The sequence below is a fragment of the Polyodon spathula genome, chromosome 40 (genome assembly GCF_017654505.1).
Source record: "Polyodon spathula isolate WHYD16114869_AA chromosome 40, ASM1765450v1, whole genome shotgun sequence".
Lineage (NCBI taxonomy): Eukaryota > Metazoa > Chordata > Actinopteri > Acipenseriformes > Polyodontidae > Polyodon > Polyodon spathula.
The window spans coordinates 3,212,234-3,236,906 of NC_054573.1; the positions used below are offsets into that span (position 1 = coordinate 3,212,234).

Sequence of the window (24,673 nt, forward strand, 5' to 3'; positions counted from 1 at the left end):
GCATTTGGCCTCCCCAGGACTAGTTTTCTTAAAGGTGAACCCACCAAGGCTTTAAAAATATGTTCCCGCCTCACATCAGCGCCAACTTGAGTCTCTCGTCTTCTACATTCGTATTTTTTCTATTTTCATGGACTGCTGTTAGTAGCGCCACTCTGTGTTAATGATTGCTACTTGTATTGAGTTATGTTGTGATTATAGACGCCACATATCTGTGTTTGTAACTTAGACAATCCTGTAAGAAATACCTTTCAGCTCACCAGGCCACATTCTCAAAGCATTTCTTTAATGAACTCCTATTTCTGAAAAGGAGGACACACCCTGTGCTCAAGACAGCTTGGGTTATATGGTTTAGTTGTGTGGTTGTAGTTTTTGTAAAATAAAGTGGACTTCATTCAATTGCCGCAAACCCTGTAAAAAGATGCCCTGTGGTTTAAAGAAGTTGGATAATGTATGGATAATGTGATATATATATATATATTATACATTTATTTTGGATGTATTATGACTTAGCATATTGTAAATGTGTAACTTACATATATACTTCTACACGTATTTCCGTAAATGACCTGATCGTTACACTTTATGCTCGCCGTTTTATTTCACTTCCCCAGTGACGTGGCAAGGATTGAGAAGAGGTAAGAAAAGGGATTGGAACGTGTGGGCTGCTGAAGAGTAAATCACATGACATGTCATTTCAGTAGACTCGGTTTGCAGTGCTTTTTCATCTTGAGTGGTTCTGGGTTCTGTTGCTCTAATATTTACTCACAGACCAGCTAGAGCAGAGATTCTAGAACCCAACATCACAAACCAGCTAGAGCAGAGATTCTAGAACCCAACATCACAAACCAGCTAGGGCAGAGATTCTAGAACCCAACATCACAAACCAGCTAGAGCAGAGATTCTAGAACCCAACATCACAAACCAGCTAGAGCAGAGATTCTAGAACCCAACATCACAGACCAGCTAGAGCAGAGATTCTAGAACCCAACATCACAGACCAGCTAGAGCAGAGATTCTAGAACCCAACATCACAAACCAGCTAGGGCAGAGATTCTAGAACCCAACATCACAAACCAGCTAGGGCAGAGATTCTAGAACCCAACATCACAAACCAGCTAGGGCAGAGATTCTAGAACCCAACATCACAAACCAGCTAGGGCAGAGATTCTAGAACCCAACATCACAAACCAGCTAGAGCAGAGATTCTAGAACCCAACATCACAAACCAGCTAGAGCAGAGATTCTAGAACCCAACATCACAGACCAGCTAGAGCAGAGATTCTAGAACCCAACATCACAAACCAGCTAGAGCAGAGATTCTAGAACCCAACATCACAAACCAGCTAGAGCAGAGATTCTAGAACCCAACATCACAAACCAGCTAGAGCAGAGATTCTAGAACCCAACATCACAAACCAGCTAGAGCAGAGATTCTAGAACCCAACATCACAGACCAGCTAGAGCAGAGATTCTAGAACCCAACATCACAGACCAGCTAGAGCAGAGATTCTAGAACCCAACATCACAAACCAGCTAGGGCAGAGATTCTAGAACCCAACATCACAAACCAGCTAGGGCAGAGATTCTAGAACCCAACATCATAAAAAGAAAGAACTTAGGGGCATCTGCTTTAATAAAGTGTCCCCCCCCCCCCCCCAGAGAACACTATATGACACTTCGGTCCTGGCCTCTGGGGGGGGGGGGGGGGGGGGGGGGGGATTTCAAATTAAGGGTTTTATTGTTTTATATTGAATATGAATTTAATAAATAAATATGAACTATGAATTTAATAAAGATGTTCCTTGCTGCCACAGGCTAATAATAATAATAATAATAAATAATAATAATAATAATAATAATAATAATAATAATAATAATAATAATAATAATAATAATAATAACTAGAACTCCCAAGCCCCAGTATCACTACCCATCTAAGCGTGTTTAGTTCTCAATGTTTAGAATCAGCAACTTCACCTGTTCCACACAAGAAGATTTTGAAAGTTTTTTTTTTCAAAAATGCGTCAGGCAGCCGTCTTGTTTAACGTCAGGATGATGCTTGTGAAGCTTCGAGTTTGTCAACTGAGGCAGTTTTAAATTTCAGACATAAACGTATACCTGGTTTTATAAAACATAACCTTTTTGACATATTTGTATTCCATTGTTACTGGGACAATAACTACCATGTCTGGAGTTTGCTGGTGAAACGGTGTTCAAACAGTAGCAGCTTGCTGTTAAGTGCGCGTTTCGATAAGATTTGTGGCAGCCTGACATTAAAATTTATCGCAGAAACTTCTGCTTCGCAAACCTGATGCGGGTTTGGATGCTGATGACAGATAGCAAGTTTCAGATCACCTTCGACAATAACAACAGGCTTCCCAGCCTAATAATAATTATTCCATTCTAGCGATTACTGTAAATTCCAGTTAATGTTGGGATTGTATACTGTACACCATCTAGATACAACGTCATTCGTTTTACTGTTCTCCACTCCACAACACGCCGCTCACTTCAGTCAGCCTATTTCAACCAATGAAAAGTATAATATGGACAACACAGGACACGCAGCGCAGACACTGCAGTGACTCACTCCAATGAGTCAGAATGTAGTTAAAATGTAATCTTAATCAGAAGATGCAATGTTATTCTCAGGCTGTGGCGCTGAAAGCTGGATCATGGCATCATCATCATCATCTCTCTCTCTCTCTCTCTCTCTCTCTCTCTCTCTCTCTCTCTGTGCAGATTTTTTCTTCTCTCAAGTACAATACTTTATAGTAAAAGTTTAAAAGCACAGTAACTGATTAGGGTCAGGCCGACGCGTGTTTTATAGAATGGAAACCCGTTATGCACAGTGTACCCCCGTAAAACAAGCAAGCAAACATCTTAAGCAACAAATACAAAATAAAAGCAGCGTGGTGTGCGGTAGCAAATGGACTTCCATGCCTTGGAAATCATTCATGTAAGGATAATGAGTCATAAAACCGCATCGTCTTGTGTGCCAAGTTAGCGACTGCTTCATGCTTTGGCCACACGAGGGCGATGTTACGCAATTTTTCATCCTATATAAAAATTTTAGGTATATATATATATATATATATATATAATATATATATATCTATATATATATATATATATATATATATGATCGCCCTACTTTTTGCATTGTAGCGGGAGCACACATCACACATATAGGTATAATATATATCTTATATATATATTATATATATTATATACACACACATGTATATACATTCTTAGCAGAATCGTCTGTAGGTATGTGGGGACTTTATTTAATACCACACAAACAGTCACCGCACACCGTGGTCGCCTGTGTGTGTGTGTGTGAAGTGGGTTCTGTCACAGAGCTGCTCTGAGCGGCTCTCTTACCCAACGCGTCAGAATGGTTCTATAGACTCAGCCGGGGCAGCCGGAGCTCCCCTTGCAACATCATAATGGGGCTTGCACGGAGATCACTCTGCGCAGACTCCGTGAACGCACCCAATGACTTGCTGTGCCAAACTGGGACAACGCTTGCTAAAGTTCATTGCTCCCGAGTAACATGCCCCTATATTTCATACGGTTCTGCCTATCTATGCATATACAGAACTATGAAAAAAGCATTAAAAACAAAAACTCGGGGTTTCAGTGTTACTCGTTATTCTCAGAATCACCCCGTTGGGTTTTCATGAGCACCTGAGAACCAGTTAAGAAAGTACAAACAGGATTACAGACATCCCTATTAAAATCACCTCAGGCACGTTGCTATATTCAAATCATACATTTGCAGCTTAAGGTGGATCTTGGGCAGCTTGCGTTGCTAAAACGCACGGCAGAACGCATCACACTTGCCATCAACCTATAGGCGGATTCTCACAACAGCGCTTCCGAAATGTAAAGCTCTTAAGGGCGGGGCTCGGTGGGCGCTGCTCCTCCTCCTGAAAGTGACCCGGCCTCGTTAGGAGCTGCGCTCCGAGGATTTCAGCCTCGCTGTCTTGAACTTGAGAGAACTCCGCAGGAGTGTAGCGCAGCGCCGTCAGAGCTCAGCCGCGGAGCGCAAACACCGCGCAGGTGTCTCCAGACGCAGAGGAACACGCGGGGGTCGCCGTCTGTGCTGCCGGATTATATATAGCTATATTTGAGATTAGAATAAGGATGTCGAGGCGTAAACTGGGCAGCAGACCCCAGCACGTCAGCACATTAACGTGTAAGTATTTACAAATAATTATTTTGTTGCTGATAAGTGTGAGACAGTATTGTTGTATATATTACCGGTATATGAAGCGACCGCATTGGATACCGCCTCTGTGTGTAGTGGGACTCGTTTTTGTGATGTGTAAATAGTGAGATTTTGAGTCAGATTTCTGGGTTAGTTCTACTTTTATAATACGAAGTACCTTTGTACTTCCTAGTTGCTGGGCTGGCACTTCACCCAGTGAACGCAGTCTGCCCACCCTCATCTGGGCTGCCGTCGGTCTTGGCAAGCCCGTCCGCGCCGCATAGCACAGTGAAGGTAGGCATCGAGGCAGGTTTACGCGATAAAATCGACCCAAGCGTCATGTTGCGACTGCTTGTTTTACAGTGTGGCGTAGACTGATGTTTTACTGGGTGAAAAACAAGGTTATATTTAAAAGCAAAATAAATATAGCGCTCTGCTTGAAGTGCAGTCGCAGATGAAACCTATCGCGCTTTTAACCATAATAATTCAAGGCAACAGACAACAAGCATTTTGATAAATTGAACCTCTTTAAATAAACAACCCCAAAAAAGGACGCGGAATGCACAATTTCTAGTAATTTAACAAATAAGCTTTATCAAAAGTCAAACGAACTTGTGTCGTTCATGAGAGAAGTATTGACGCCCCTGCTTTTGCATTTCCTGGGTCCAGCTTTTGGTTTTATAGCCCCGGGACGTTTGTGCTCCTTCTTAACCAGTAAGTTGCATCGTGTTGGTGAAGTCTGGGCTCATTCTCTCTGGCATATTTCCTTCAGCTCAGACTGATTGGATACAATTCTTGGCCGCAGCTTTTTTTCCCCCAAGAATCCCAGAGTTGACTTAGCCGTTTGCTTTGCATCCTCGTGTTGGAAGATACACCTCTTAGATTGTACCTAGGAGAATGTTTTGAGACGTGCCTGCATTCATTCGATCATCAATCGCATCAATGTATCCATCTCTGAACTGCTAAAACACCCAGATATAACGATCGAACCACCCCTTTACTGTCTTCAGTGTTGCGGTGCACGGTTCTTTCGTGCATGGTTAGGTCCGATGCTTCTAAATCTTTCTTTCAGTCCTTGGCTGTTATTCTTGGTTTTGTTTTGTTTGCTTTTAGCTGATCGGACGGTTGTCCCACCAGCTGTACACTTTGGACGAGCACTTCTTCGTTGAATTTGTTCGGCGATGCTTGTTGATTTTTGCTCAGTTTGTGGGTTTTGGTATTGCATATTTCTTCGATGCTGTTCAGTAGCCTTTTCCTTTGTTGTAGTAGAGTTTGCTACGGGTGCTTTTCTCAAAAGCGAGTCCAACCGCTTTGTCAGAAACGTTCTTCTTCAACGGATGTTAGAAGTAATGACCACTTTTCTGGCCACTGACTCAGTAATACTGTTTCGTTATGTGTAATGGTTTTCAATTGATCTGTAATATTAAATGCTTACAGACTTTTAAGGTAAAGGTGTCAATATTTTTGTCACGATCACATTTTTCTTTTTTTTTTTTTTGTTAAACTACCAGAAAGTTATATTAATTAGTGGTTAATGTTCACTAAACGCTAGTATTCAACATGCTCTCTTGAATGATCTTATATTAAGTGTAGGGTGCCAGTATAGCAGTATTAACAAAGCAAGCTGCTGGCTTCCTATCTTCAGATAAATGGTGCTAACACAATGGGAAATCCTTTGTGACTGGTCATATATCATATACATTTACACTATCGCGAGTGTGTTTGTGTGTGTGTGTGTGTGTGTGTGTGTGTGTATATATATATATATATATATATATATATATATATATATATATATATATATATATATATATATGTATTATAAATCGAAGCTAATTTTAGCACTGAGATCTGCTTTTAATAAAGCTGATGATACGTTTATAAAAATATTGCTTATTTTTAACTTCCATAAAATTGAATTATGCAAAATGTTTTCCCTACGTTTGCAAATAATACAAGCGTAGGTCCCACGATATAATGGTTAATTCTTCGGTCCCCTAGCATTCGGTAATTAACAGCCAAGCAGAAATGTGGTCTTTGTAATTAGCATTGCGTGTATTTTACTAGATTTTTTTTTAAATATTCACGTATCACGTATAGAAGTAACCTGTTTGCATCAAACTACGACCTCAATAGAGGAGCGGTGTGGTTAAAAGATGCTTGCAAGAGTTACAATGTAAAGAGACTTCTTGTCTGGTTGCACTGGTCCTGAATAGCACTGGTCGCATACTGGTCGCATACAATAATAACTGGTGCTGCTAGCGGCTCTCTGACTGATATGCACGTTTACTTGATAAACTTCTGAAGCAATAAAGCAATCACAATCCTTTTTATTCTAACAGCACAGCCTCTATATTTTAGGATAACCTATCCTTAAAAATGTGTTATAGTCGCGTCTCTTCTTGTTTCTAGTAATACTTTGTTGTTTTGTTGCATATGTTCGATCTGGCTCAAAACGTTCAAAAATAAATCCACACGTCCACAATACATATCGGGGTTTCGCTGCAGTAATGTTTCCTACTCATGAGGTCAAAATTAATAATAAAAAAAAACAAAACGATATTATTATTATTATTATTATTATTATTATTATTATTATTATTATTATTATTATTATTATTATTATTATTATTATTATTAATAAATCCGGTATGTTTTTTTGTTTTGTTTTGTTTTGTTTTCTAACACATAGACTCCAGAAGTAATAATGTTTTTTTCAGCTAAAGTGAATGAGGGGCGATCCACCTGCACGTTCATTGGGTTTTCCTCGTGGAATATCTGACGCTACAAGCAAATATTTAAAACTCGTGACTGGAGAATTAAATACAGTTTGCATATTCATGCGACTGATGTACACTGCTGCCTGTCTTAACAACCGCCCAGAAACGTGTCAAGCATGCAAGAAAGAAAGAAATACAAACACACATGCATGCATGTATACATTAATAAATACACGTCTTATATTTAATCATGGAAACTTTAAAAGATCACTCATCAGAACTTGAAACGTGAAAAGAACGCGTAACTTCAATGTTAAATTTTCATGTGGGCATTTTACAAAGAAGCGAGTGTCCTATTTCAGTAGTCCATGTTAACTCTGACAATACGATTGAAAGAGTATTTTATTCTTAGTATGGGATTTATTTCTGGGTTTTTTTTTATTTTTTTTAAGTATTTTATTTTATTGCAATTTAAAAGGAGTTGTCTGTAGGCCTCTGCGATGCCCGTCGCTCCGGGCGCAGGACACCGCGTTGTGGTACAATGCGATGCCGGCTTCTTCTCGCCAGTTTTCATTTCTGAATGATGGGAGCTGTCTCCCAGTCCTGTATCAAAGACAGAGCGGAGCTGTGCAGAATATAAACAGACAGGTCTGACCGTTGCTGGAGCACCTTGTTTACTGTCAATAAACCCGGATAAGATCAATTTCTTCTCACTTTCCAAGCAGGGCCTGGAGAGGTTCCAATAGCACTCATATTTGTTTCCTAGTTTGGAACTTCGGAATTTAAAATCGTGGCTGTTCAGAGTTTTATTTCAAGATAGATATCATATCTGAAAAAGCAAAATACACATATTGTCTTGGATTAAGGGGGCTAAAAGTGCTTTCACAGTGGGAACACTGTTGTTCAAAGAGTTTCCTCCAGTCCTTAACTCCTATTTTTGAAAGGGGAAAATTCCATGTTAATTGTACAGATCTGAGAAACACAATCAGAGAGCGATCAAGACAATATGACAAGATGAATCGATCATTGAATAAATGCCATGGCTATGAATATCAGCGCTTTTAAACACACATGATACCTGGCTCTACATCAAAATAAATATCTTTGCAAACTAGGCTTTCAGGTAGCATTGCACTTCCTTGATCATTTTTCCATTTTTTCCTTATGTATTTATCAACAAAAGCATGACCTGAATTAGGGTCATGCCATGCCAACTCAACGAGGGCCCTTGCCCGACCGTCTCAGATTTTGCTAGAAAAATTCCCCTGGGGTTTTTCAAGCCCGCTGAGTTCAGAAATGCTGATGTTTTTTTTTTTTTTTTTATTTCCCCTTCGAGCTGTGTCCTGGCAAAGGTCAACCTCAAGTGAAAAAGTGACCTTGACTAGAGAAATCACCCTGGGCTCAACTTCGAAGCTACCATCATGTGAAGCACCTCGTTCGACTTGTAATGAAGAGGGCTTTCCAGATAAAAATACCAGTACTCACTTTCACCAGAAATTTGAATTGTTAGTATTTCTACCAAGTTTAGGTTGAAATAACTTACGAAATACCTAAAGTTCATAACCCCTCAGCTCCAGCCTAGTGCCACTGGAAGCACACCCTGTCACTTTTTAATCTAGATCTAACCCCAGACAATGCAAAATTGAACGCCAGTTCGGTCAGGACTATGAGGTACTTTAGCCTCACCAAAGTGGCCATAAGCAATGCTTGAATGCATGATAAATGCAACTTCAAAAATCTGCCAAAAAGCAGTGCATACCAAAATGTTTTGCATGATTCTTGTAGATCTCATCAACATCTATCCAAAAATATCTTAAACTTGGTAGAAATACCAAAAATTAAAATTCAGAGGGGGTTACAATGGCCATTGGGGGGACTAAGACTAATGAAGTTGAGCCCAGGGTGATTTCTCTGGTCAGGGTCACTTTTTCACTTCAGGTTGTCCTTTGCCAGATCACAGCTCAAAGGGGAAATATATATAAAAAAACAAAACAAACCTTAGCGAGTCAGCGGGCCTGAAAAATCCCCAGGTGAATTTTTCAAGCTAAATCTGAGACAGCTGGACAACAAAATGCCCCTTTTCTGGTTGGGTTGGGTTGGTATGGCTATGAATAATGGGTTCATCAATTTATTGCTGCATCTCCTGATTTAAAAAAAAAAAAATATTGATTTCACAATTAAAAAATGACAAAAAAGACCAAATATAAACAGGAGAGTCATCGTGCTTGCTTTTCCAAGAGAAGAACTAAACAGAACACACTGAGAGAGGAATGAAAAGTCAAAGGTTGCAGTTTTGAATCAGCACGCGTGCAAACATCTTTTTTTAATTTTTTATTTTAAAACACGGTATCTGATATCAAATAGTGTTGCACTTTCTTGATCATTTTATATCCCCCCCCCCCCCCCCCCCCGTGTATTTATCACCAAAAGCATAAAATTCCCAGAACATCCTGTTACTGTTTTTAGTGTCTGCGTCTACATGTGCAAACAGGGGCTTCTAAATAAATCGTATTTTGGTTTGAAACATGAATCCTGGAATTCTAGAATGCCAAATAGTTCTATGCGGTGTAATTTGATGACATTTTAAATTAAGTTTTTGGGCAGATTGAAAAGTAAACCAAAATTAGAATTTATTATAGAATGCATATTCAATAAGATAATCATGAATTGATTTAAAATTCTGCACTTATGTGGACTGGTGTAAATAATGGTAACCAATAGACAGATAAATAGAAAAACAATGCTATAGATATTGATCAAGCAGATTGATAGCTAGAAACAGATGAATCAATAGACAGATTGCTGGAGAGATAGACATACATACAGATACATAGACAGGTAAAAAGCAGTACAGCAAGTTGCTTTCACATTCATTTTGAACACTCAAATGCACCAGAGCTGTAAACCATAAAACCTGACACTTTTTCGTCTAGCAGACCAACCTTTTAACACTTTTAACACATAGATAGCTAGATTCATGTATTTTTAACCCTTGACTAGCTGTATACCTCTCACAGTTGTTCACATTCGCTCGTGCTAACTTGCTTGCATTTTAAAGGTGTTCCTGAAAAAACAAAACAAAACAAAAAACAGTCTAGTTTCTGTTAATTTGACAACCTTTCTCAAAAGTGTAATGATGTCTTCTGCTTCAGGTTTGAACAACTGACTGCACATATAGCAGCCTATTTATTTTAAACAGTGAATCTAAATGCATCACCATTCAAGACAGGACCCTTTGCTTTCACCACATTTTACAGTTCAGAGGCTCGTACACACAGGCAGAGATGTTGCTTTCTCAACACCTCCTTTATTTAGAGACACTTGAGAAATTCTGTGACAGATTTAAACCTGTTACTCAGCTCTTCCACTCTGTTCAGTTGAACCCATGTCATCTTCCTTGCCCATTAGCCTGTGCTTCTTACTAACTGGTTGGGGTTTTGCTGCTTCCTAAGATCTGTGCTTAAAACCGGCAGCAAATTGCCTGGTCTAACAGGAGGAAATGGCCCAGATACTGCTGGGGGCGCTATGCAAATGAGCCCGTGAAAGAGGCTGTGCTGAGCTGTCAAGAACTTCATTCCTGATGCTGCGTGAAACTGAGCTGCAAACAGCCTTTGTCTTGGTGGCATGCATGAAGGGTTTAAACACCGAAGAGCAAATCGATACAGCTAAGCCTGCTCACTGTGACTGGGCTATACAGCTAACCCTGCTCACTGTGACTGGGCTATACAGCTAACCCTGCTCACTGTGACTGCTGGACTATACAGCTAACCCTGCTCACTGTGACTGCTGGACTATACAGTTTCCTCATTCTATTCAGATCATGTGATAGTGGATATTTTCCAGCCCCACCTACTCTATTATAGGTTAAAGAAAGTTCTTAGTTTCTAGTTTCTTGCTCTCAGGAAATCTGTTACGCTTGTACTTCCTAGATGATTTCACATCGGCTGTGTCTATTGGTTCTCAGCATAATTGAAAGTGACGTCAGCCAATAGGGGAAGCAGATGGTTGAGCAATGACAGCAAAGAAGCCATTGAAGGGGCGGGGGACTGACCAAGTGCAACCCTATCTGAAGCACACTGTCTTTCTCTATGAAACTTTTTGTTATTGATTTCTAAATGTATCACTGTTGAATGTTTAATATTCATGGATGCTTTAACCTAGCGTCAAACCAGGTAGCCTGTTTTAAAATGAAAAAACATGTATTTCTTTCAACACTGCTCGTGTGAGACCTATATAATGAATGGAAGTGCCCAGCAGGTAAGTCTTGTGGAATTGAAGATTGGTGGGGTCATAAACTTTGTATTGAAAATCTTTCAGGTGAGACTGAGCTGAAGGAAGTGACCCTGCCCTCTCTTGAGAAGAAGGGCGTCCTGCCGGGGGAGGTCCCCAGCGACCGTGACCTCCTGACCTGTGGACAGTGTCGCCACAGCTTCCCCCTGGCGCACATCCTGGTCTTTATCGAGCACAAGAAGGGGCGGTGCCAGGGCGGGACCTGCCTCAAAGAGGCGGAGCTTTTGGGACACAGCCCTCCCTCCCCGCCCAATAGGACATTTAGTCGTTCTCCTATGGAGCCAGCGGTCCAGGTTGCTTCTAGACTGTGCGAGTGGAGCAGGCCTGGGGAGAATGGAATATCGGTGAAGCAGGAGAACTCCGTGGAAGGTGAGCTATCAACGAATTGGACATAACCAATTTCTCTGTTAGTCACTTCCTTCCTGTGTTACAGTTAATAGGACCCCTGCAGCTCTTCTGAATGTTTACCACAGTGAAATTGCATGTGTTGCGAGTGCCCAATTATTATTTTTATCCCGGTTCACCGCTGCAACCCCTTGGCGACTCCTACCAACCCGTCATTTTTCGCACTGCAGCTCCACAGCGAGGCCACCAGACCTATAGCGCCGGAGGACAACACAGATCTGAATGGCTCCACTGCAGACCCGCAGGCGCCCTATCGGCCACAGTGGGGCGCTGGTGCGCGGTAAACCGTGGATTGCCCTGCCAACCTAAGCCCTCCCTACCCGGGCTACGCTCTGCCAATTGTGTGCCACCCTCTAGGAACCCCCAGCCACTATTGGCAATGACATAACCTGGATTCGAACCTGCGATCTCCAGGCTATAGGGCGCATCCTGCGCGGCACTCGGGAGTGCCCTGTGTGCCATGGCTATAGGGCGCTTTACCTCCTGCGCTTACCTGTGCTTTACCATACCTCTCTACAGCGCTTACCTGTGCTTTACCATACCTCTCTACAGCGCTTACCTGTGCTTTACCATACCTCTCTACAGCGCTTACCTGTGCTTTACCATACCTCTCTTACCTGTGCTTTACCATACCTCTCTACAGCGGCTTACCTGTGCTTTACCATACCTCTCTACAGCGCTTACCTGTGCTTTACCATACCTCTCTACAGCGCTTACCTGTGCTTTACCATACCTCTCTACAGCGCTTACCTGTGCTTTACCATACCTCTCTACAGCGCTTACCTGCGCTTACCTGTGCTTTACCATACCTCTCTACAGCGCTTACCTGTGCTTTACCATACCTCTCTACAGCGCTTACCTGTGCTTTACCATGAAGTAAAAGTAAATTTAGAACAGAAGGAAGGATACACAGTTAGAGACGCATGGTAGTCTAGCAGGTCAAGTATCTTAAACATAAAAAACTTTATTTCATTCTATTAGATGAGATCCCACAACTTATAGAAGGCAGTGTGGTCCAGTGGTTAAAATAATGGGTTTGTAACCAGAAGGTCCCTGGTTCAAATCCTACCGCTGACTGACTTCCTGTGTAACCCTGAGCAAGTCACTTCACCTCCTTGTGGTTCGTCCTGTGGATAAGATGTTAAATCAATGTTCTATTGTACATGACTCTCCATATAATGCACAGTACAGCTCTTTGTGATGGTGGTCCACTATGAAAGGCACTATATAAATATGCTATTGTTGTTATTATTACTGGTGGGGAGTGGTTTGCTAGGAAGAGGAGCCCCGTTGTTTATACTGTGGCTTATTGCTTTTCTACGCCTTTTATAAGGCAAGAAAGGCAAGTCTACTTTGCCACCTGAAAGAGACAGGCACCCCTCGAGAGTTAATCTATAGATCCAAGAGCAGAAGAGGAAGCGAGAAGAGGAACAAGCCGCCTCGCTGGTGGCTTCTCAAGCGGTACAATCTCAACTCACGAAGAGGAAACCAGCACACCTAAAGGGGAAACACTTCAGAGAAAAATCACTGAGCTGTGAGGCAGGTTACAGAGCTTCCTTCCTCATTCCAACTGCCTGCTCTCAGACCTCACCCTGCACAGCACATGCCTCTCCGTTACAGGGCTGAGGGTCCTCCCGTTGCTGTGCGCAGTCTGCGTGCCTGAAGCCGATCTGGACTGGAGCGGGCGCCCATTCTCTGAGGGGGTGAAGGAGGGAGCAGTTCAGTCTCCATGCCTCTGACAGTGCATGTTGTGCATGCTGGCAGTTAGCCCACTGATCAGACTTCTTTCACTTGTGAGCTGGACGTTATATTGGCCTCTTCAGAGGTGACAGGCGGGTAGGTGTAACCCACCTTGCACAGCCCTCCTGCACCTGTGTTTGTGTTTTTGCTGTGCAAACTGTAACTTGATCCCTCTTCAGGGAAGCCCTAACGAGCTTATACCTGTCCCTAATTAAATTTACTGACAAGTGGAGATTTATACAGTGCGCTGTTAACCCTTTGAGTGCCCATGACCAACCTCATTATAGAAAAGAACTGAGATCTCGGCTCATTGAATGGAGAGGCGAAGGCTGGACTCTAACCTTGCGGTTCAGAGACTTACCACCAACTGAAGAGCAAGCTGTGCAGTGCAGAGGGTCAGTGTTATTAACCCATCAGCCGCTAGGACGGGATTCAATACAGTAACTAAATCCTGTTTTAAATACCATTCTGCACAGCTGTAACAATTACTATATTCACACAATTGTTGTTTTGAGATTCAGCTTTTATTAGGGAGCTCCCCTAAATCCCTTGTTTAGAAAGATACAGGGTATTAATGCTTGTGACAGGCTAGGCGTCTGCCGCGTGGGTGCGTGCGTTCACTGCTGAGTGACAGGCAGGAGATCGAGACAGGTTGAAGCTGATACGCCCCCCGCAGGCGAGCAGGATCTGAAAATGTTACACAATATAATTAATGCAATACAGTTTGTAAAATGCGGATTTGAAGTTTGAAAACGAACACAGGTTTATAAATGCATGCCTTTATAGTGTGCTGGTTTTATTGCAGTGCGACTTCTGAATGATTTAGTACGCCCATTCATCAGAGAGCACATACAGCAGAGCGTACAAAAACTTTGGTGGGATCTACAATCTCTGAACGAATCTTCTCTGATCAATAATAAACTAACGATGCTGAAGAGATTGATCGTGGCGGATATGTGGAGGGCAGATACACAACGGATTGCTGTAAAGGGAACACATGCATGACATGACAACACAGATTTATTAACATGCTAGTTATAGACCGGCATGCTGAGTGTGTGGAATGAATAACATAGCCAGCACGCAGCTGAAGCAGTGTGTTTTGCCAGTTTATTTGATTTAAATGCAATTCTTTGAGTACCACACAATACTTTCGAAGTTGCTTCCTGGTACCCATTCACCAGCTGTAGGTCAGTCTCACTAGTGTATCACTGACCTACAGCAGAGGAAGCAGCAGTTTAAGCACGTAATCAAATGCCCGATCTCTTCAACGGGTACAATGTTGCCAGCAAATAAGGCTTGAGGAAGGGGCTTGGTTGGCTGTACTCTCTATTAGATTTATTGTGTGCGGAGACATTGAGAAGACTCCCTGGGGAGGGGGCTGAGCAAGGGCCTGGCTGTCGGAAGTGAGGGGTGGGGGGGTGAGGGGGTCTTGTGTGAAACCTGAAGGATAATTATACCCGAGGAGGAACTAAATGGCCAAGTCTCTGGGTGATTGTCTAGTTAGAGAACAACACCTGCTGCAGCAGAGAGCTGCTGTTATTGAAGCGGAGAAGAAACCCAAGAGCAGGAGCTGTGCAGGGGATATCACTGGTGTGCTCTCTTCTCATAGCACAGGGAGCGCACCCATACCACAGCACAGGCACAGGGCAACACGATAGAGCATAGCACAGCATGATAGAGCACGGGGCAGCATGATAGAGCACGGGGCAGCATGATAGAGCATAGCGCAGCATGATAGAGCACAGCACAGCATGATAGAGCACAGGGCAGCATGATAGAGCACAGGGCAGCATGATAGAGCACGGGGCAGCATGATAGAGCATAGCACAGCATGATAGAGCACAGGGCAGCATGATAGAGCACAGGGCAGCATGATAGAGCACAGGGCAGCATGATAGAGCACAGCACAGCATGATAGAGCACAGGGCAGCATGATAGAGCACAGCACAGCATGATAGAGCACAGGGCAGCATGATAGAGCACGGGGCAGCATGATAGAGCACAGCACAGCATGATAGAGCACAGGGCAGCATGATAGAGCACGGGGCAGCATGATAGAGCACGGGGCAGCATGATAGACCATAGCACAGCATGATACAGCACAGCATGATAGAGCACAGGGCAGCATGATAGAGCACAGCACAGCATGATAGAGCACAGGGCAGCATGATAGAGCACAGCACAGCATGATAGAGCACAGCGCAGCATGATAGAGCACAGGGCAGCATGATAGAGCACAGGGCAGCATGATAGAGCACGGGGCAGCATGATAGAGCACAGCACAGCATGATAGAGCACAGGGCAGCATGATAGAGCACAGGGCAGCATGATAGAGCACAGCGCAGCATGATAGAGCACAGCGCAGCATGATAGAGCACAGGGCAGCATGATAGAGCACAGGGCAGCATGATAGAGCATAGCACAGCATGATAGAGCACAGGGCAGCATGATAGAGCACAGGGCAGCATGATAGAGCACGGAGCAGTTTGATAGAGCATAGCACAGCATGATAGAGCACAGGGCAGCATGATAGAGCATAGCGCAGCATGATAGAGCACAGCACAGCATGATAGAGCACAGGGCAGCATGATAGAGCACGGAGCAGCTTGATAGAGCATAGCACAGAATGATAAAGCACAGGGCAGCATGATAGAGCACGGGGCAGCATGATAGAGCATAGCACAGAATGATAGAGCACAGGGCAGCATGATAGAGCACGGGGCAGCATGATAGAGCATAGCACAGAATGATAGAGCACAGGGCAGCATGATAGAGCACGGGGCAGCATGATAGAGCACAAGGAAGCATGATAGGATGCAGGGAAGCATGATAGAGCACAGGTACTCAGTAATGATTTTATTCCAGATCCAGATAAGGGGCCCCCAGTCAGAAAGCTGTGTGAGGTATTTCAGAAGAGTCTGGGTTTACACTGTAACTGTTACACTGCAAATCTGGCTGCCTCCTAAATCTGATCAAACATTCCCTGTAGGCCAGTGCAGTTTCTATTTGGGCCAGGTTTACTGCAGTACCCAAAGCATGTGAAGCATTGGGCATTGAAACTGACCTTACCCCCAGTTACACAAGCCCCAGATCAGTGCTAATCAGGGTCTGTGAGACCAGTCACTGCAGTTTCATGCTCTATGGGCCTGAAGCTGGCAGAGCCTGTGGCACGGGGACAGGGGAAGTGCCCAGTTGAAGCTTCTCTTTTCTGATGAACAGAAACTAAAAGGAAGGCGCCTAGCGCTTTGTAAGAAGGAACAAGGTCTAAAGCAGCTGCACTCTAACCGAGGCCAGGCAGTCAATCAACAGCTGATTGGTTATTTGACAGGAAAGAAGCCGGTGAACGGGTGTGGTCAGTTTCACCATAGACCGAAGGCATGGCTTGCAAACCAAAACCTCTAACCTAGAGTAGTACCAGACAGCAGGCTTTAAAATGAAAGGACATTTGTTAAAACACTTGAAAAGATGTCCATGCTTTCAGTAGCATGGCCAGGTAATCTATTCCATTCCCTCACCACTCTCAGTGTAAAGAAGACCTCAGATTCAGTTCCTTCAACCTATCTGTGTAGCACATTTGTTTAAGCCCTGGAATTAGTCGTGTTGATCTCATTGGAGTCCATCATGACTCTGGTGTGCCACAGATGAAGGCACTGTTGCCCCGAGAGTCTGTGTGCCCCGAGAGTCTGTGTGCTGAGAGGTTCTGGGTGAGCAGGCTGGTGTGGGGCAGTGGAAGGGTTAATGGTTATTTTTGATTAATTAGAGAGAGTGCCGGAGGATTCTTGCAGGTCTTGTCTCCTCATTAATATTCGTCTCCGGGTAATTATCGCTCTCTCGCAGGAGTGCTGGGCTTGTGTCCCTCGTTAACACTGACTGCATTTCCATTTTTAATTAGCTTTGATTATCTCCAGCTCCTTGAGTCAGGCTGTGCGGTTCCTATGGCCTTTCTCTCCCTCTATCCCTCCCTTCTAAACCCTCTCCACACCCCCTCACAATTCTCTCCCCTCCCCTATCCCCTCTCTCTATATCTTTCCCCTCTTATTTTCCTCTTTTAACCCTCTCTAACCCATCTATCACTTTTCTTCCCCTCTCCCCTCAGTTTTTAACCACCTATCTCATCCCTCTTAAGCAGATTTAAATGCATGGGAGCTTGCGTCCCTACTGCTAAAACCCAGGGGGAATGTAAACAAACTGGACTGTGAACATGTGATAAAGTCCACAGCTCCCATGGAGGAGTGCAATAAAGCAGACTGCCTCCGGGATGCTGTCCCAGTGTGAAGCCGCCTCTGTACAATGCAATCAGTAACAGTTCTCTCTGCTGGCTTGGCAGCCCAGCTCTGTGCCTTGAGGGTTTGAACAGGGCCCGCTCCTCCATGTGGAAGCAGCACTCTGTATTTGAGGCATGTTCCCAGTGCCTGCAGCACAGGCAGCCGCAGCCAGCGTGACTAACAGGCTCTCCGAAACAGGATCCAGACTCATGAACAAGGCGTTCACAATCAGCCCCACTCCCCTGCAACACAGCAGGGTTAGTTCAGTTTCTTGTCACTTTGACTCTTACCCCAACAGATTGACTTCCTGTGCAGCAGGATTCCGTTATTCTCAGCATGCGGGGATCATAAGACCCAGGAACAGGAAGTGGATTTATAGAGTTGCAGTTGACCGTCTGGATCAAAGTGAAACTAAAACTTTAGCAAAAGTCTCTGTCCTCTCCTCTCTTCCACAGTGTCTCTCCTCTGCGGTCTCTCTCTCTCTGTAAGGAGTCAGTTCCCAGTGGAGCTCCGGCTCTCTCATTAACACCAGCCAATCTGCATTTTTAATTAGCGTTTCTTGCCCCTGCTTAATATTCAGCTGCTACTTGAGGTGAAACAGAAAGAGAAAAGAGAAAGATCAGTAAAGTATTGAGGATTTCCATGGCGCGGCCAGCCCCTCCAGGGTATTGAAACAGGTTTCAGATCTGATATTCAGCACAGCTCTCTACCAGCAGGCAGATATACACGTCTACTCATTCTTCCTGCAGGACAGCTTTAAGTAAAAACTTTGTATGCCTTTGTCTTCGATCTTTGATTCAAAACAGCAGGCAATTTAGCGCTTTCTGTTATCTGGTTGATTCAGTTCGATTCTTTTGAAGAAGTAATGAAACAGGAAAAGAAAAGATTGAACACAATGCATTTCATATCCAGCTGTGTTAAGAGGCATGTTTTGTGTTGGTGAGTGAATTCTAATCGAGGCTTAAAATATGATGACTTCTTAACCATTAACCTAATCACAGCCCCCTTCTATTGCTTCCTGGTGCTGTAGGTCACACTGTGTGCAGTGGGTGTATGGCATAGTTTTGGGGAGCACCAAATAGTCGATTAGGCCAGAATTGGGGGCATCTCTTTGGTCTGGTGTGAGGTTATTCTTTGAAGCAGGTATTGATAGACCTCAATCACAGGGCATTTCTTTGCATTTCTTTATTGCTGGTTAGCTAGAATTACAAAATGGCTTGGAGGAAAACAAATCAAGGAGTGGTCAAGTTTTATAAGATGATTCAATAAAACAATGACAATTTTGATCACAATCTGAGACGCGTTGAATTAAGCACCGATTCTGCTAAGCAGTTTTCACTGTCGTCAGCTAATTCTGTTGCAAAAACAGCCGACACCCTTTTTGGTAGGAGTACAGCATTTGAGTGTTCTTGAGTAGGTGGATTGGTGGGGTGGTTGTCTGAATGCAGTACTGCACTGCTAAAGCACACAATCATTCACCCAGCAACACTTAGTGAGAAACATTCGTCCATCTCTTTACTTAGAAACCTTCTGTCACTTTCCCCCTGCTTCAAAGACAGTGACGAATCTGCTCCAACACTGAAAGCGCGTGGTTGTTGTTTTTTCTGTTGATTTATCTTTTCATTTAGGACGATTTTTAATTAATGCAAAAGTGCTTCATATGTCAAGGGAGCTGACTAAGACCTGATTTGCATAAAGCCTTCATTTCCTCGTTAAACTAATTAGCAATTTGCAGCTTTAATTGGTTTGTAGCACCCCGGCTGCAGAAAATAGGGAACATTTAAAAATACACTGTTTTTTTTTTTTTTTTTTTTTTTTTTTTTTTTTCACTTTCCAGTGAAATCTTTTCCAGATTGTAGCGCTGTGGGTTTCTGTGGGATGGGCTTTTGGAACGCGCCAGTCTCTTCCAAAAAATCACTGTCTCAATCAGAGGGAATTGTTTAGCATTTATAGTTTCTGATTTCCAGAAAGACCCTCTGATGTGATTAACACTGTGCTACAGAATTGAAATGAGCTTTACCTCGATCCTAGGAAGGGTGTTGGTTTAAAACGTGAACTCTTTCTGGAACGGGATCGTATTATGTACATTGTCATTCAATTTCATTTCTCCCTGTTTGATATCCTGTTGTCCTTATTCTCAGCCATTCTGCATTGTTGATTATTATTTTCCAGCAAATATTTCTCCATTGAAGTAGTTTGCAAAGCGACCACTAGGGGCATGCTGCTCTCTTTTCTGTATAGGGATTTTGATTTGCTTAATCACAAGGCAGAGATATTTGTGTTTTCTATAGTCTTGATCAAGGTGTTTAATTTATTATGACCCTGCGCCAAACCTGTATACATTCTGGATGGTTTTGCACATGATAAGTTAGGATTAAAAGTGGATTAGCTCTGATTAGGTTCCTTTGCAGTAAACTGGTGTTGAGCAATCCCTGTAACATTCATTCAATAGCTATGCAAATGTCAAAAGAATCCTTTTGGCACCTGGCATTAAATAATAAAAACAATGCATATAGAACTGTAGATTCATTGTTTTGATTATTGGCTGTCATTTTTATTGCAGTTATGCGTATTGTTGTTGCAATTAGTCCAGAATTCCTTTTTAATTAGTCTGTGTTAGGGTGCATTAATCTCAGTTTGCCAGTATAGAGACACCAGCCTACATTACATTCAGCCAACAACCTGCACTGAAGAGGAGCTCCTGGACTTGCAATCAAAACACCTTACACACTTCAACATTGAAAATGATTGCCTGCATTCAGAATGATTGAAAACAATATACACAGGGAAGGGGGCAGCAAAAAAAGCTGTCCTTTTATAATTTGAAGTATGTCAACACTATTACAGATCCTAGAACAAGTGTGAAGTGCATTTTGGTGAATAGCAGTGCAGGCTGTATTTGTCACTAATAAATCCATTGAAACACTTCAATGAACCCCTTCCTTGCTTTGTTATTTGCAGATGAAGGTGAGCCATCGTGCTATATCTGCCAGTCATGCAAGGAGCTGTTCCCCAGCGCGTGGTTCCTGCTGCAGCATGCTCAGAGCACGCACGGCCTCAGCATCTACCTGGAGGACGACCCCCTGAAAGGCTGTCCTCCCAGGGACAGAGAGTCAGGGCCCCTGAGCTCCCTGAGAGAGAAGATACATCAGCAGCGCCTAGCCAGCCTCCAAAAAACAGACTCCTTCTCTCCCTCCTTCACGCCCCCTCCTCGACAGAGCCTGCCCCACCAAATCAACTACCTGTACCCCGAGATCCGCCCCGAAATGCAGCCCTACCCCCAGCCTGAAAACGGCTTGTCGGATCGATTCGACAGCCCCGGGCAGGACCAGGCCCTCAACTTTTCAGCCCGGCTTCGAGAGCTGGCTGGGAACGTTGTGTCTGCAGAGCCCCCTTCCCCGGGGCGGGGTGGCTCTCCCTTCCTCCAGACCACCCAGCCCCCCTGCGAGGGCACCCCGCCAGCCGGGGGGAGAGCTAAGTCCTGCGAGTTCTGCGGCAAGACCTTCAAGTCGTTAAGCAACCTGGTGGTGCACCGCCGGAGCCACACTGGGGAGAAACCGTACCACTGCCCCTTCTGTGACCACGCCTGCACCCAGTCCAGCAAGCTGAAGCGCCACATGAAAACCCACCGACTCGAGATCGGGCCCCAGGCCTGGGAGAGCTGCCTGGGGGAGGCCTCAGCGCTCAAGGCGAGGGCCAAAGAGTACGAGGGATACCAGGGAGCTGACAAGACCAAGCCCGACGCGGCAAAGAAATCGCATGAAAGCGAGGGCCAGGAGTTTGTTCTGCAGGCAGAGGTTTCCGAGAAGCTGCCGGAGAAAAAGAACCATTGGCCAGGGAGCAGCCTGTGTGCACGTGTCCCTGCACGGATGAGAAAGCTCAAGGACCTGTATCCGAGCATTGAGGAACAGGAGGCTGAAGACCTAGCTGCGGGACAGCTCCCCTCAGACACTGATCTCCAGGAGCTGGCCAACAAGAGCCTGCTGTCCTCCCTGGCACTGACCCAGGCCTCTCCGGGCAAGCAAGGCCTGCTGAGCTTCCTCAACCGGAGGATCAAACTGGAGCAGGAGGAGGAGACCAGTGGGATCCCACCGCTACCACCAGTCTACCAGAATAGTTTGTATTCCCAGTGGCTGTCCGGGTACAACGGGTCCATAAACAGCATATCGGACACCAAGGATCCCACTCCGGATTCCAGGAGGGCCTCCCCATTCGGGAATGCTTCCGAACACTCCCTTGAGAACTCTCCGGGAAACAACGGCGACTCGCGCGTCCTGACGGAAGACAGCTCGGAGGAGGCCCTGTCTTCGGAGAGCGGGATTGCCAGCGGGAACTGCACCCCGAAGCAGACCGCTGGTGGCGGCGGGGGGAAGCGCGCGGATACCTGCGAGTTCTGCGGGAAGCGCTTCAAAAACAGCAGCAACCTGACGGTGCACAGGAGGAGCCACACCGGGGAGCGGCCCTACCACTGCACACTGTGCTCCTACGCCTGCGCCCAGAGCAGCAAGCTGACACGCCACATGAAGACCCACGCGCCCCACGGGGGCAAGGCTGCCTTCACGTGCCAGGTGTGCCACGTGCCCTTCTCTGTCTACTCCACGCTGGAGAAGCACATGAAGAAACGCCATGCCAATGAGGAAGCCACGACGGATAGCAGTGGCACTGCCCCCTGTGAGATTCGACAGGAGCAGCAGCACAGCCAGGCTAGGAACCCCAGCACTGAACGCTAGCACACAAGAGGAAGGAGATCGTTACAGGGCAAGCCTGCTGTGACAGAGAGAAGGGTTACATAATGCCTGATTTCTGCTTCCCCAAATGTAATTTCATTAGTTAGCAACCTGCTCTCTTTGTTGTGTAGTCTGATGAAACATTTGTCACTGAATTTACATTGAAGACACTGAGAAAGACTTCCAGTGGAAACGTTTCTCATTGAATTGACTATGTGTTATTTAGCATTTCTAAATTCAAGCACCATTGAGTGTTTTAATAGTTACTGATGCATTTTGAAAGAACTCAAACTCCCAGAATCCTCTGGCTCTCATTCTCACCCAATCACTGCTTTTTCTTTGATCCTCTTATTCTCAAGGTCTCTGTTCCTTTCTGCAACCTCTTGAAAGGAAATTCAAGTTGCACGTTTCCCATAAGGTGTGTTTCTTTCGGACCTAACACCTACAAAATACAGTAATTAATATTAGCTGAGATTTAATGAGATTATTGTCTTCTTTAAATTGAACTCGATCCCACCAGATTTCTGTGTGTAACTTCAACACGTTTTATAAAATACTTAACCATATTTTATTTAACAGTAAAACCCCCAAATATTTATTATGCAGATGGTTTTTGCAGACTGTATATGCCCAGGGTTCCATTAAAGACGTCGCTTTACTATAGACACCCGTGATGTTCAATGCAGATTTGAATGTATAAGCACTGTACCATTCCATTCATAAATCTGAAAACATGGGGGTGGAGCTAGTGACAAGCCCCGCCCCTTACAGTTATTTTACTTGACTCGATTGGTGTGCTTTTGCAGATGTATTTTCCTAGTCTAGCTTAGTAAATACTTTTAAAACATATAAACATGTTTGTTACTAATATTTTTGCCGCTCTTCAGTCTATGCATTTGTAAATGTCCTTCGTAATGTTTAAAAAAGAAAGTTTACCTAAAACGATGTCTGTAAATGGAATTTGTAGAAGCTTCATTGCTTATAACTAATAATAATAATAATAATAATAATAATAATAATAATAATAATAATAATAATAATACGGGCTGTGTGTTTTTTTTTTTTTTTTTTTTTTTTTTTTTTTTTTGGAGATGTGGGTATATTTTGTAACGTGCTTATTTAAAATAAAAAAAATAAATAAATAAAAAAAACATTTTTTTTTTTTTAATTTGAAAAATGTGGGTGTTTTCAATGTCCATTATATTGTTTAAGGGATTTTTTAAAATGTTTTTTTTTATTTGTGTTGCGTAGATTGAATATACTGTTGTTTTAAGGAACTTAATAAAGATGTTTTAATTTATTTCACTTTACAAACCATGCTGACTGTGCATAATTTGACCAGAGCATTTACTATTTTTTCAAATTCAGTACCATAGAACAACGTGATTGTTGCTTTTTTTCTGACAGTCCAGATTCATTCATTTCTCTTTTTATGAATAATTACATGTAATTGCGTCAAAGTTAAATCATACAAATACATACCCATCAAATGCATACAGTCAAAGTCTATTCAACTGTAAATCTCTATCATCCGAGGGATTGTAATTGCCAAATTATCTGAAATCTCATCAAATCCATCTGCAATATGTTCCAGAGCATTGATAATTGCAAAAAACAACTCTTTGAGAATTAAAAGCCAAAGCAGATTTCTTTAAAATGAAATATTTAGCCACTTTTGACATGCAAATTGCAATCTGAAATTCAACACCTGTTGCGCTGCATTTAATTTCAGCTGAAGAAGGCCGCGTTGTCCACGCACTCTGATCCAGCCCAGTGCAATGACTTTACTTCTGTTTTTGAGACAGAGGGAGGATTTAAAAAATGAAAAAGCAGCAGCTGTATACTCAGGGAGAATCAGGATCACTAGAGATTCTTAATGAACACGAAAAGTTAATTAATTAACGGCACAGTATTCTAATAATTAGCTACCACGTTTCATAGTCCGCCTTCTTCAGACAGCTAAACACACCATCAGTCTGGCTATGCTCTCCGAAGAACTCGGAATCCGAAACGCTGTAGCTAATTAAATAGTGAGTGATCAGTTTATAGATCACTTTTCTCCTTGGATACTATTTCATAAAATCTATTCCTATAGTAATTTAAACTCAACTATCTGTTAATCACTAAAAAATCTAAGATATTTTAGTACAGGAGAACTTGCGCCAGCAGTGCGAAAAACACGTGCACCACTGCATTGGAGAAGACATCTAAAACAGTAAAGTACAAAACTTGACAATTTATTCAAATAGCTTGAATTAACCAAATTAGTTAATTATCGAATCCTGAAATAAGGAAGGACTTTACTTA

General features: G+C 43.4%; 1 protein-coding gene across 1 annotated transcript; it reads left to right on the plus strand.

The window, feature by feature from the left end:
- Window positions 1–3,922: 3,922 nt before the first annotated feature.
- LOC121304881 (B-cell lymphoma/leukemia 11B-like) lies at window positions 3,923–23,404 on the plus strand. Its single transcript, XM_041236297.1, has 3 exons — window positions 3,923–4,204; window positions 11,254–11,595; window positions 20,601–23,404. The coding sequence occupies exons 1-3, from the start codon at window positions 4,153–4,155 to the stop codon at window positions 22,367–22,369; spliced, it is 2,163 nt and encodes a 720-aa protein (XP_041092231.1). The 5' UTR covers window positions 3,923–4,152; the 3' UTR covers window positions 22,370–23,404.
- Window positions 23,405–24,673: the final 1,269 nt, after the last annotated feature.

Bases quoted from the DNA above. Each gene is read 5' to 3' on its own strand.
- LOC121304881 (XM_041236297.1), top strand. From the start codon at position 4,153: ATGTCGAGGCGTAAACTGGGCAGCAGACCCCAGCACGTCAGCACATTA. The intron at 4,205-11,253 runs GTAAGTATTTAC...AAAATCTTTCAG, and splicing joins GCACGTCAGCACATTAACGT to GTGAGACTGAGCTGAAGGAA. The intron at 11,596-20,600 runs GTGAGCTATCAA...TGTTATTTGCAG, and splicing joins GCAGGAGAACTCCGTGGAAG to ATGAAGGTGAGCCATCGTGC.